Here is a 13,765-nt window from a genome sequence, read left to right on the forward strand (position 1 = left end):
GCAATGTTAATAAAGTCTTATCGGCGTGAGGCCATGCGTGTCGACTTAAAGCCATGAACACACTAATCCGCTATATGCTAATGTCAGTCGGCCAAGAAAACAGTTGAGTAAGGTAATGCAATCTTCCCTGTTATGCGAACCTACGTTAGAAGGATGTATGACTGGGGACAGTGGGATCGCGGTTAAGATAGCTCCGAAAGAGCTGTTCGTATTCAAACTTCTATGACATGAGAAATAATCGCGTAAGGTTTAAGTAATTTGAAAGGTTGAAGTAATTGCTTTAAAAACAGTAAACGTTAAAGTTTACCAAATATATTCTAAGTTATCAGCTCTGCGGTGCTTTTTCAAAATATCTTCTGTTTCTGATGGCAGATACTCGTGTATCACGAAGGATTGAATTGTACAGGTATAGGAATGAGAACGGGGAAAAAAACGAACGAATTCAACGCGTTGCGGATTCGGCATATCATATTTACGACATGGACACGACGTAATCTGGAACATTATATAATGCGCAGCAAATCGGAAAGGAGAAAAAGATTCGATGGCAGATAGCCTTGCGAATAAAATCCGAGCTGACGTAACGCAGCAGCATTACGTACAGCGTAACGTATCTCATCTCATAGTGACTTGTGTGTGTATATATATTTCTGTATTTCATGCATATCTTTTATAAATCTTTTTCTCCTGAGATCTCACGAGCAACTTAGATTTGTTTTTCTTCTCGTGTCTTTGTTGTCTTTTCGACAATTACTTATACATTATCGCGTGTATAAGAAGTATAATAAAAACAGTCGTACAAAACATTGTTTCAATAGAATTCAGCAATTGATTATTTATTGACTAAATATAAGTAGCTGGCAATGGAATTATGCAAAATTTTGAAATTTTGTAATATTTTCAGAATGAAATTATATTAAATTATAACGGTATCTTCGATGCTAACACTGCGCCGATTAAATCAGTTCTGTAGCATGTTGAAAAAATATGATTAATTAATATAAGGTTCTAATACATATAATAGATTAATAAATACAAATTTTTACTTTTCTCTTCTCTTTTATACGATTTATGAATTTCCGCATAACTTGCAAAATTTTGCTATTTCCAGTTTCATTTATCTAGATAAGTGATTATTACAAATTATTGAAAATTTGCATATATTTTTATTTGGAAATTAACTTAATCTTAATCGTAAATTAATCTATATACACATATAAGAGAGGAACTTTATTTGTTTATTCACATAGCATCTACCCGAATCCTGTAAATGCAATATTTTTGAATTATTGCATAAAATATTATTTTTAATAACAATATAATAATAAGGCTCTACAAGTATAAAACAAATACGACAGTTGAAGAGCTACGAGCCAGTTTAATAACAAAGAAATTTTTCTCTTCATATCTTGTATTAAAATGTTGTATGTCAATAATTAAATACTCATGTTAGCAGTTAAAATTCAGCAATGAAAAAATATCAATCTTGTTTTAAATAAATGTCGACATTACGTTATCGGACATCGTCGAGATCACTAGTACTAAGTATATTAGGTATACTTCATTTACAAAGTTATTCCAATTCAAACGAAAGGATTGTTGCTTGTAACCACTATGTGGATTACCACTCGTTGGCGCTCTTTTTTCTTAACTAACGTTCAACATTTATTTAAAATAAAATTGATACTGTTTCATTGCTGAATTTTAACTGACAATGAGAAATTATGTATTCTAAATCTTTTACGAACACTATTGTAATTTTACTGTATGTTAAAAATGACTCGATCGGTGTCGAAACGTTTGGATATTGTATTAATGTATTTATGTATTATTATTTTTATATTTATTTTTAAATTAAAATTACTTTTAATATTTACTCAATCTTTTTTCGCAAGTACGATTTTCTATAATAATCTAAGAACATATAGAACATGGTGACAACTTGAGACATGTAAATGTATGCTAATGGTTTCAGCGTTGGTTCACAAGACGGTAGAAGTGCTTGGGACGTATGGATCACCATAATAGTAAATTGAATCTGAAACGATGAATATTATGTTGAGTTTCATTGTAAGAAATCAAAAGACATATGTTTATACGCTAACTACTTCGCGCATATATTTTAAAAGCTAATTAAAAATTTGCAAATGTGAAATGTTTACATAAATTTCCTGGATTGAAATCTAAAAGTATTGAAACGTTCCATTAAGTATTGTTCCGAAGAAAGTAAATAAGTAAGTATTTTCACGACGCCGCCGTGTAAAAGTAGTAAAGACACATAATATTTACATATAGTCCACGCTTGAAGGATTTGATATACCGCATGCAAAAAAGCACACGCCATTTTGCCCTTCCTCGTCCAACCTGATCGGAATTCTAGAGCGCAAAAGCTCCGCGCGAAATTAAACAACCACGTAACCCGATAAATCGTTCCGTCGATATCGCTGGAAATAAAAATTCTCTGGTAACGGATTATTTAATTAAAAACGGTACTGCGAGCCTTCGTCCACCCGTCTCCCTGCCCCTCGCTGTTACGCTCAAATGCAAACCGAATTGAGATTCGACGAGAACACATGTGATTCTGCAAGCAGCGCTTACGAAACTTTTCAATCCCTCGTGAAAAGCCAGTTATCGAGTTACAGGAGCGCTGTAACCACAATGAAGTCCGCGTATATGAACATATCACGCGAAACGCGCTATTCCATATGCCCGTATGAATCTGGTATAGGAACGCTATGCTTTTCAAAACTTATCAAATCGAATGTGGAAACCTTATTATCTTGAAACAGCGATTGCTAAAAATTAGTTTGAAAATCGTACAATACAATATCGTATAACGAATGTTAAATTGTTGTAAAATAACTACGTACCAGTTGCAAACGAGTTATATATTTTTTCCAAGGAGTGACTATTTTCTGCATTTTTGGTCCCAAACAAGCACAAAGATAATATGTATACATAATTACGTGTACTAGGCAATTGGGCATCATTATAAAGGTCCACATGCCACCTGTAGATAAAATATGAAAGTGGATCACTATACAGTTAGAATTAAATCAATATACACATACACGTAATACGATATCTTTTTTCGAAACTTAAATTCTATAATTCATTAAATTTTTTTCGAAAATCATTACAATTATTACTATTTAATGCGTACCAGGTGCATATTTACAACTAATCCATGCCAAATAGATAGTCACTGTATGATGATATACGTGAAGAAATGAAATTTGATTATATTTTTTTCTGAAAATAAAAATCACAGTATCTGCAAGCTCAGTGATTTTTAGAATTAAAACCCACCATATCCATCGAGCCATCTGTAAATCATAAAACTTCATCATTTCATATGTTTCTATATTAAAAAAGACTCTTCTATTGACTAATTTTTAGTTATACTCATATTAAATTATGAAGGCTTTTGTCTAAATAGTTTTTAACACAGTCACAGAGAATGAAGGATCATATAAAATTTAATTTTAACATAAATTTTAATCGTAGTTACTTACGCTAAGCGACATAGAATCATCTGAAATTACAAAAGGTTCACACCCCATAGATAGATGCGTTGTATAGCCAGATGTAAGTATCTAGAAAATAGATAAAAAATTACAGTTTAAATTAAAAAATATTAATAGAGAAATATAAATAGGGAAAATACAAAACATTTATAACTAAAAGGTCTTATCGCACGTATATTAAATTATTTTTTTATTATGTATTTTACATAATAAATAAATTTATTTATTTATTATGTATACTTACGCCATAGAACACAATGGCACTTGCAGTTGCAACCAAAATGTTATAACACATCATGGTCTTGATGAGCGCATAAGGTTTTCTCTCTTTCATATAAAGTGGTCCGAGATAAAGCACAAAAGATAAATAAGCGAGTGAAATCAATATTAAACCAAACGGATTTGACATCAAAGGCCAATCAGAAACTCTAGGATCTGTAAATCAAAGAAAAAATGTAAATATTTGACTAGTAAATATTATATTTATAATAATATATTTAAATCCGTGGAAAAGATTGTAATATCGTGATTTGTAAAAAAGTACAAAAAATAATAATTACTACATAAAGAAAAAGATTAAAGGATTAAGTTATATCATTTAATGGGAATATTTTTTCGACATAAATAATTTTTGTTTATGATTATATTATTATACTATTAATTATAATATTATGCTATTATAATATTATATTGTAATATTAGTATTTCTGTATTTTTATGTACACATATTATATATAGCTTATATATACAATCTTTTTCACAATATAAAATTTCATAATATAAACTAAGCACACATATACTTTTTTACTTACCCGAAATTTCATCGATAAGATAATGATAAATATCCATAATTGCTATATTCTGAAAAATAAAATCAATAAAAGGAAGATAAACCGATCATATTGTTCACATTAACATTAAGTAAACTTAAGGAAAATTTAATAGTTAGTAAACATGTAGAAATAATATAGTAACACAAAAGATATATTATATCACACGAGGTTACAAAGTGATATCCCATATGTGTGTGTGATAGAGGGAATTAGTGAAACTCTCATAATCGTTGAACTTCTGTCACGCAGTTGATTGCTAATCGATTAAACGTAGTGTCGAGTCAGCGTTTTACTGAATATCTGCGTAGGTAGAATTAATTTTGAATAAAGTAAAGAGATATTTCAAACAGGAGAAACACGACAATTTATTAGTAAATACTAGTTTAGAGGATAAAAAATTATTTTTTGCGCTTGTTAATTTCAGTAGAGATTTAATCCGATCCTCTATATTTATAAAAGCCAGCAGCGCTTATATAATCCTCTAAAAATTAATTGTTGTTAACACCTGGATATAAATCTATTTTTTTCTATCGTTTTATTTAATATGGCGACAGGATATAGCAACAAATAACAATACAATTTTGATTTGTACGAACAATAACGTTTTAAACATATTGTTTTATTTAATTGCGACAGTATATAGTAACAATACAATTTTTATTCGTACTATCGATAACTTTCTAGACATATCTATTAACCCTTCACCGGCATCATAAAATTTTTGATCATGGCTTTCACTTTGGGACGTTAAGAGCTACAGCATATTTTTTTCATTGTTTCGACCTACATAAAAATCTGAAAAAAATTCTTGTATACTTGTGAAACTTTTAACATCAAGTTTTTACAATAATAGAAGTCAGACTGTGTTTTATTAATTTTTTACATATTGAAATCGGAGTTTGAAAAAAGTTTGAAAAAACATGATATTGGTTAGAAATTTATAACTTTTAAACGAATAAATGTGGAAAAAATCCTTTTAGGCATTATACTGAAGGATACGTACTTAAAAAAAAAATGTTGGTTTCAAAAAGTTGAATTATTTGAACAGGAAATGAAAACTATGACTTTAAAAACATAGAAGTTTCTTCCCTATTACAAAAATCTATTAATACATTTTTTAATATTAATGTAAAAAATCTATAAAGTGCAAAATATACTTATAAAAAAATATATATTCATTAGCATCAGTAAAAAATAATAACAAACATAGAAAAATTTATTTTACAGTAAAATAACCTGTATAACCGCGTTAAAATTATCGTAAAAAAACATGGAAAATAAATACGAAAAGAACATTAAATGTTTTAAATAAATACTTACGCGGATTGCACTTTGAATCATGGAGGGTATAGACACGACTTTTATTCGTCTTTGCAACGAAATAAACAACTGCTTATTGGCGACTTTGTATACATACGATGTCATTATCAAGTTTTTTTTAGGATGCGATAACGAGCACCGCCATCTGTCCATTTTCTTAAAAAATTTGCAATTAAAATATCGACTATGCCTTAAAAATTCCACGATGCCGGTGGAAAGTTATAAATATAAATATTTTTAGATTAACAAACAATATTTAAAATATACTTTTATATTGTCGCATTGTAATATATACAATAATAATACTTCGGCATATTTGAGACTGCAAATAAAAGATTGAGACGATAGTGAAGTGAATAAGCAGTTTAACTCATTATTAACTTATTTATAAAATTGTTTTACTGAGCGCACTCGGATTACATATTTTTACTCTTTGAAGTTTAACGGTCAAATCTGCTGTCTTCTTTATTATGTTTACGAGAATACTCGGTCCTTCTCAAAATTGTTCTTCAAAATTTTTCTTAAATAATCAAAATATTTTTTTTTGCGTGTTATTGTTATTTATCATAGTTTTTACGTTAACAATTTTAAATAAAAATATTTAAACTCTCTCGGAATAATTATTTACATTAATATAATAATAAGGCTCTGTAAGTATAAAACAATTTATATAAAAAATATGGACAAAGAGCCAGTAATATAATAACCACTTTAATTCAAACAATAGATAATATATAAAGTAACATACGTTTCGACACCGATCGGGTCATTCTCAATGTTACAAATAATAAAATACAAATCGTTATAATACAAAATTCGTTATCTATTGCTATATCTATTCTTCATTATGTGCATGTTGCGTCAATTAAATAAAAAGATAGGTAAATAGTATCCATCGTTGTATGTATAAGTTTCGTTAAAATTTTAAATTCTTAGTCAGTATGCATAATGAAGAGCATGTCACTCGTGAGTCAACACATTTTTAACCTTAAAAATCATAATAAAATCAAATGCAAATTATAATAACATATATGAAATCGTATGAATAACGTATCAGTAGAATGAATAAAAATAAACAATGCGAGTCAACACGAGTCGATGCGAGTCATAGTTTGACGCTTTATTATTGTAACGTTTAAAATCGTGGGAAATTGCTTGAAATCGATTGTAATTGTTTACTAATATTTATGTGACTTACTTTGACTCGAGAGTGACATGCCCTTCGATGTATAAGTAACATAGTGCATGTTACAACTCGGAATTGTCACACTACAATTTTAAGTGTCGATGTAACAATAAGAATATGTGTAAACGCCTTTTATTTACATTAAAATTTAAATAATAACTAGTAATAAGGCTTTATAAGAATAAATAAAAATAATAAGTTGGAGGGCTATAAGAGCCAAAAGTTATGTATACATAAAAACGTTTAAAATACAAACATGAAAATTAAAACAAATACATATACAAACGTTTCGACACCGATCGGGTCATTCTCAATGTTAAAGATACTTATTACAAAAACTTAGAAGATCTGTAAATTACATATATTACATCATATATTCTATTTTACTAATTCTATGTAGTTTATTATTAGTGCTTTTGAATCTCATCATTGTAAGTTATTTTGTTAGCTGCACAAGTCAAATGATAAAAATTTTTTGTCAAATTATTTGTTGAATAACGTAATGTAAATCTAAAAAGTGACCGTTAACACATATAATTATTGTTAATGTATACATGTCAAGAAGAAACTAATACTATTAAATAATATAAAAAATATATATATATACCTTGTTAAATAAAGTGTTGAGAGTTGATATTGTTAGAAAAAGTTGCCGTAAAATTGAAGATATAAGTGCAGGCTTCTACCATATCAGAAACGTAATGTAGAGGAAACAAGAAGACAAGTGATAACTGGAGAAGGGGAATTAGTTAATTGCTAAGAAGGGGAAAGAGAATGTATGATGTTAGACTAGTTCTGGTAATGAAACCGTATCATTTTGTTTATTGATACCATTTTGTCTTTTAATATGTACCATTTCAGATATTAGTCTCTCATTATAAGAAGGTTCTATATTCAAAGTATCCACCTTATTCCATTTAAAATTATGATTATTCTCAATTCGGTGATTGGAGATAACAGATGGAGATTTGCTTTTTTTATTGATATCTGAAACATGCTCATGCAATCTAGTCTTTAGTTGTCTCTTAGTTTGGCCCACGTAACTAACATCACAGTTGTCACAGGAAATCTTATAGACTACATTCTGATTGTGTAACGGTTCTAGCTGGTGCTTACCTCTTTTTATTAAATTTTTATGTATTAGAAATAAGAAATGCTAGTTTGCAATTAAGTGTGTTAGCAATTGCCGCAAATTTTTCAGAAATGGAATTGTGAAAAATTTTTCTTCAATTTTTTTATTACTGGAACTATTTCGATTGTTAATATAAAATTTAATTCTGTTTTGAATAGTCGAAAAGATAATCGATAAAAAATATCCATTATTTTAAAAAATATTGATAGCATTCATTAAATTACTTTTCATTACCAGAAATGTGTTCTAACATCATACATTCTCTCTTTCCCCTTCTTAGCAATTTCCTAATTCTCCTTCCAGCTATCACTTGTCTTCTTATTTCCTCTACATTACGTTTCTGATATGGTAGAAGCCTGCACTTATATCTTCAATTTTACGGCAACTTTTTCTAACAATATCAACTCTCAACACTTTATTTAACAAGGTATATATATATATATTTTTTTTATATTGTTTAATAGTATTAGTTTCTTCTTGACATGTATACATTAACAATAATTATATGCGTTAACGGTCACTTTTTAGATTTATATTATGTTATTTAACAAATAATTTGACAAAAAATTGTTATCATTTGACTTGTGCAGCTAACAATATAACTTACAACGATGAGATTCAAAAGCACTAATAACGAACTACACAGAATTAGTAAAATAAAATACATGATATAATATATGTAATTTACAGATCTTCTAAGTTTTTGTAATAAGTATCTTTAACATTGAGAATGACCCGATCGGTGTCGAAACGTTTGTATATGTATTTGTTTTAATTTTCATGTTTGTACATTAAATGTTTTTATCTATACATAACTGGCTCTTAGCCCTCCAACTCATTATTTTTATTAAAATTTAAATTTATAAAATATGATGAAATCAAAAAAACATCCTTCCGGAAGTTGAACTTTATTAATTATGATTAATATGGAAAGGGATGAACACTCATTAAAAACTAAACATTACAACATACAATTAAGATACACACCTTCGGAGAAAGATTTGACAATCTCTTCTCACATTGTGACTTTAATTTGTACACGTCCATCGATATTTAAGAACTAACTCTTGTGTGAGTAATATTGATGTTAACTATCCCTCGTGTTGGTAACCTACTGCGCTTTGCGTTCATCTGTAGGCCAAGAACCCCTAACGTCGGCTTAGAATGCAGGGTTGTAATTGATGAATAAAACGCCCCGTGAAGAATTCACTAAAATATACATCAAATAAAAAGGTACGATGTAGTAAAATCAATAAAAACCACATATTTTCTCTTATATGATATTAAATATATGTACAATTTTACAATTCATCTTCTCTTTTTTATTTTACATAGGAACATCTTTACGTTGACATACAAATAAAAAAGAGGTTTATGAATTATAAGCACAATTATATACTTTTTTAATTTTTATATATTTAATATATTATTTATTATATAATAATCATGTTCTAATAATACCTATATTATATTTATATATTTAAATAATAACGTTAGCGTAATAAATTCTGTGACTACATATTTTATATTAGATTGATCGTTTATAATAATGTTGAAAAAAATATTTCAGTATTTCATGTGTAAAAATTAATTTGGTAGATGCTAGTATACAGCCATGGTGGCAAATTATATTCTAGTACGTATAGATGTATGGCTTCTTCTTAGTTATTTAAATGTGGATTAGCCGACTTCATACTTGTCTTGATATTACGATTCGAGTTGAGAAGATAGTCACGAATTGACCTCTTCTTAGTATTAGAAATTTACTGCTCGACCTCCCTTAATCAGATCATCCAACTACTGCGTTTCGCATAATTGAACCGGACAAATTGATTTCCGTGTTTGGAATTCGTTATTTCTTCCTTTCCTCTCTCTCTCTATAGAAATTGGAAAGCAAGTATATGTTTATGCATTTTTGCAAAGAATATTTGTAATAAGAACAGGATGGTGTTATCTGATCAAGTTTATATAGACGTATAGAAAATATGCATATATACATACATTTTACATTTACAATAATTTACAACGTTAAGGTAACATAAAATATTTAGAAAATAAGTGCTAAACAATATAGCTAAAACAATATTTATACTTGAATGAAATTAAATCCTCGAAATATATTAAATATATCTATAAAAAGTTTACATAAACTGAATACTTTTTAAGCTATTAAAATATAAAATAAACATTTTACTTATCTATTTTTTCAAACATTAAATGCTAAAAAGTCATATTTTTTATATAATGATTAATAACTATACTTAATCATTAAATTACTTTCCTTTTTATGACGCTCTACTTTTTCAGATTTAGAGTACTATTTAAATAAAAAAAGAAACATTTAAATAATTGTATATATATAACAATGCCATCTATCTATTTTAAGAACAACATTATTAAAAGTTTATCGATAAAATATTTATTGTCAAAATCGTTACTAAAAAAATATTTTATTTACTTATAGCATAAAATTATTTATTAACAAATAGTATATAAAACGTAATTAATTTTTTATAATATTTACCTTATTATTGATGACATTATCTACTGATGATAGAACCTCATTTACCGGTAGAGGTTTATATAGAGTTTATATGGAAAGTGTTTTAACAACTTTCCTTATTTATCTACAAAAATATAGATTATATAATTTATTTTACTTATCTACAAAAATATAGATTATATAATTTATTATTATTATTATTTAGTATTATAGTATAACGCGTCTTGTAATGCAACTTTTTGTATTTGTATTTAAACAAAAAATAACATAAAACATTTTAATCATAAAATTATGGATTTTTTATTATGTAAAAGAATTAAAAATTTGTATTGATTACAATTAAGATATACATTAATATTATAAATATAAAAATTATAAGAATGACTTATATAATTAAAGAAATAGTTTTTATATTAAATATATTTCTGCAATTCAGTTAAAAAATTTTTGAAATACTATTAATATCATCTTCAAAAAAAAATCTTTAGATCTCTTGCTTGAAGAGTTAATAAGTGACTAGATTGTGTGTAACATTCTTTATACTCAATAGGGATGAATAATATATGCACAAGTATACTGGTAAACACTTGAAACAAATTATGTAAGCCTGTAGGTAGTATAGCTCAGAGACAACTTAAGTCAAAAAGTACAAAATGCACATATGAAGGGAGAACAGGGAAAAATTGCTTGGGAAAGCTACTTTCATATATATTTGCATAAGTGGCTGCATCTAAAATTTGATAAAGCGAACAGAAGGGGCACTTTTAAAACGTATCATCTTATTTTGGTTAAAGATATATTAAAGACGCATTAGACATCTTAATTACATAACCCATTATATTATCAATGTTTTTAATTACCGCTATCTTTAACATGATATATCTATATTAAAACATAATAAAGGAAAATGTAATTACAGTTTTAGAAAAATAGAGCACAGAATGTTTGAAAATAATATATGGAACTATTCTTTTATAAGTTTATTTAGAAATTTATAAAAATAAATAATATACAGCTATCACCTATATATACCTCATAAATATGCAGAGTAATTCTGTTATATAAAGTTAATTTTTTGAAGAAATATTCTTATATTAAGTCGTTTTTTGTCACAGCAGTTTTTCAAACATTTTCTCTCATTCCTTGCAAATCTCTAATGGCAATAAGAATTAACTTAATGTGAGCGTTGGTTCTTGCAATCGCTTTCCGTAAATTCACTATTTGTTGCTCAAGTAATTTGATTCGTATATTTATAATGACTAAGGCTTCGTCCAAAGTGAATTCAATATAATGTCCTAAACCAACATCCAATAAGATTTTAGAAGCATCTGGAACGTGTGCTTGAATAAAGAAATTATTTCCAATATCGACTTTAGTCTTGAAACCGGTTTTTTCAACGTTTGTATTTTGAAACGTTGTTATCACTGATTTCAGTTGCAAAAATTCAGCAACGTCAGCATTTTTAGCATTAAGTTTTTCAGCTAGTTTTGCAAGATCCTCTTTCAACACGTCGTTTATAAAGGTCTCAAATTGTAAGATCTTCTCTTTAATTTGTGGATCCATAATTAATTAAGCCCCTGCACTATAAAATACAAAAAATGAAATTAGTTAATATGTATATATGTATATATATATATATATATAATGAAATCAACTAACACGTTAATAATTACTTGATTAGCAAGGCACTTCTTCCGTTGTAAAATCATAACAATGGATGCCTTGTTCATAAAGAATTCTCCTGCACTGCTGTGTTCGACAGAAATTTTTTACTATGATGATTATTAATAAATTATGTAGATTTCAATGTCGATTTCATCATCTGTAACGTTTTATTTAACTGCCTCAAATGTGTATTATACATAAAGAACGGTTCATTTATAGATAAATTTAAATAATATGGTGTTTTCTCGGAACGTGCAGATATTCATTATATTTCATGTAGTATAACATATGCGATATACAATCATGTAAGATGAAGAATGAGAAAAACAAAATACAAAACAATAATATGTAATATATTGAACAAAAGAACGTCGAATGCATTTCGCTAAAAGAACAGGTTATGTCACATCTAACAATTTTACTCACATGTTTCGTTTACAATTTGTTTTGTATGATGATGACAATGTCACTCACATTATCGGAGTTGGATTAAACTGTACCAGAATGAAAGAAAATCGAATTATAAATTCTTTTAGTAAACACAATAGCATTTTTATATTACATTATATTGTGATAACCGGATAGTGCATTGTGCGTCGTACTATGCGATATTTTGATCTAGCGGAGTGTTCTCAACAACACGTTCAATGATAATGAAGCAATGGCTGGTAAGGAAGATTCCGACCAGATTTTAGTCTATCGATTTTTTAGATAAAAAAAAGTATTTCTTTAAAAATCATTAACTCTTGTTATATGCAGTTTTATTTTATATATATTTTCAAGTATTTAAATCACATATCAATAGTTTTCTGTATTATTAATGCAATCTAGTATAAAACTGCATCAATATTAAATAAAATTTATTCTTACTTTAGTATATTTTTATTAAAGTACGAGTTTTTAATTAAGTGTTTTGATATATAATTTTTTTATAATAAAATTTATGTAATATAAACATTTTATAGCATAAATCCATGCATCATCTTAATTAATACGTATAAAAATTATGTATTTATTATTTATATCTGATGTTAATTAGATATTTTTAACTTTAATTTTAATGTTTAATAAGAATGTTATTAATAAATTTTGAGAAAATCATTTATAAGTAATATTAAAATCTACATGTCAGTTCTGAATTTTGTATAAAAATAAGGTAGCTATGTAAGATTATTTAGTGTCCACCTTGCCGTAGATCATATTCCACATTTTTGTCCGATAACTTCGACATGACAATATCGGTAATATATCGTCGGAAGTCTTTTGCATAATTTTATGGGATGCTGCTCGATTATATATAATACACGCACAACGTATCCATGCACCTGGAGATTGGAAGGTATACGTATAATAAGATGATACTTACAGCACCACACACAATGTTGTAAACAGTATTCTGCATAATTATATAGATATGTATATACATATATATATGAAACCTTATTTCTCGGTAAACTTATAGCTATCATATTTTATTAAAACTAATAAAAATATAATCTGTTAAAATAATTAAAGAAGTAAAAATTCATAATTTTTTCCACATATATATATGTATATATGGCATGTTTCTATACAAAATCAGTTAAAATAAATTCTATA

At 27.3% G+C, this 13,765-nt stretch overlaps 2 protein-coding genes across 2 annotated transcripts; both read right to left on the reverse strand.

The window, feature by feature from the left end:
- Positions 1-1,873: 1,873 nt before the first annotated feature.
- On the reverse strand, positions 1,874-5,785 carry LOC108776376 (elongation of very long chain fatty acids protein AAEL008004). Its single transcript, XM_018542975.1, has 7 exons — positions 5,681-5,785; positions 4,340-4,388; positions 3,772-3,962; positions 3,516-3,596; positions 3,164-3,326; positions 2,871-3,010; positions 1,874-2,038 (listed from the first exon to the last, which is right to left on the reverse strand). Exons 1-7 carry the CDS (start codon positions 5,783-5,785, stop codon positions 1,874-1,876), a joined length of 894 nt encoding a protein of 297 aa, XP_018398477.1.
- A 5,776-nt stretch (positions 5,786-11,561) lies between these two features.
- Uxt (Uxt prefoldin-like subunit) lies at positions 11,562-12,776 on the reverse strand. Its single transcript, XM_018543087.1, has 2 exons — positions 12,593-12,776; positions 11,562-12,083 (listed from the first exon to the last, which is right to left on the reverse strand). Exon 2 carries the CDS (start codon positions 12,062-12,064, stop codon positions 11,624-11,626), a length of 441 nt encoding a protein of 146 aa, XP_018398589.1. The 5' UTR covers positions 12,065-12,083; positions 12,593-12,776; the 3' UTR covers positions 11,562-11,623.
- Positions 12,777-13,765: the final 989 nt, after the last annotated feature.

Source organism: Cyphomyrmex costatus, unplaced genomic scaffold (assembly GCF_001594065.2).
Source record: "Cyphomyrmex costatus isolate MS0001 unplaced genomic scaffold, Ccosl1.0 scaffold36, whole genome shotgun sequence".
Taxonomy (NCBI): Eukaryota; Metazoa; Arthropoda; class Insecta; order Hymenoptera; family Formicidae; genus Cyphomyrmex; species Cyphomyrmex costatus.

What these genes read in the sequence shown, in the direction of transcription:
- LOC108776376 (XM_018542975.1), bottom strand. Translation starts at nt 5,785, where the DNA reads ATGACATCGTATGTATACAAAGTCGCCAATAAGCAGTTGTTTATTTCG. An exon ending in GTGCCATTGTGTTCTATGGC is followed by an intron (nt 3,597 to 3,771) that starts GTAAGTATACAT and finishes TCTATTTTCTAG; the next exon opens with ATACTTACATCTGGCTATAC. An exon ending in TAGTTGTAAATATGCACCTG is followed by an intron (nt 3,011 to 3,163) that starts GTACGCATTAAA and finishes TTTTATCTACAG; the next exon opens with GTGGCATGTGGACCTTTATA.
- Uxt (XM_018543087.1), bottom strand. Translation starts at nt 12,064, where the DNA reads ATGGATCCACAAATTAAAGAGAAGATCTTACAATTTGAGACCTTTATA.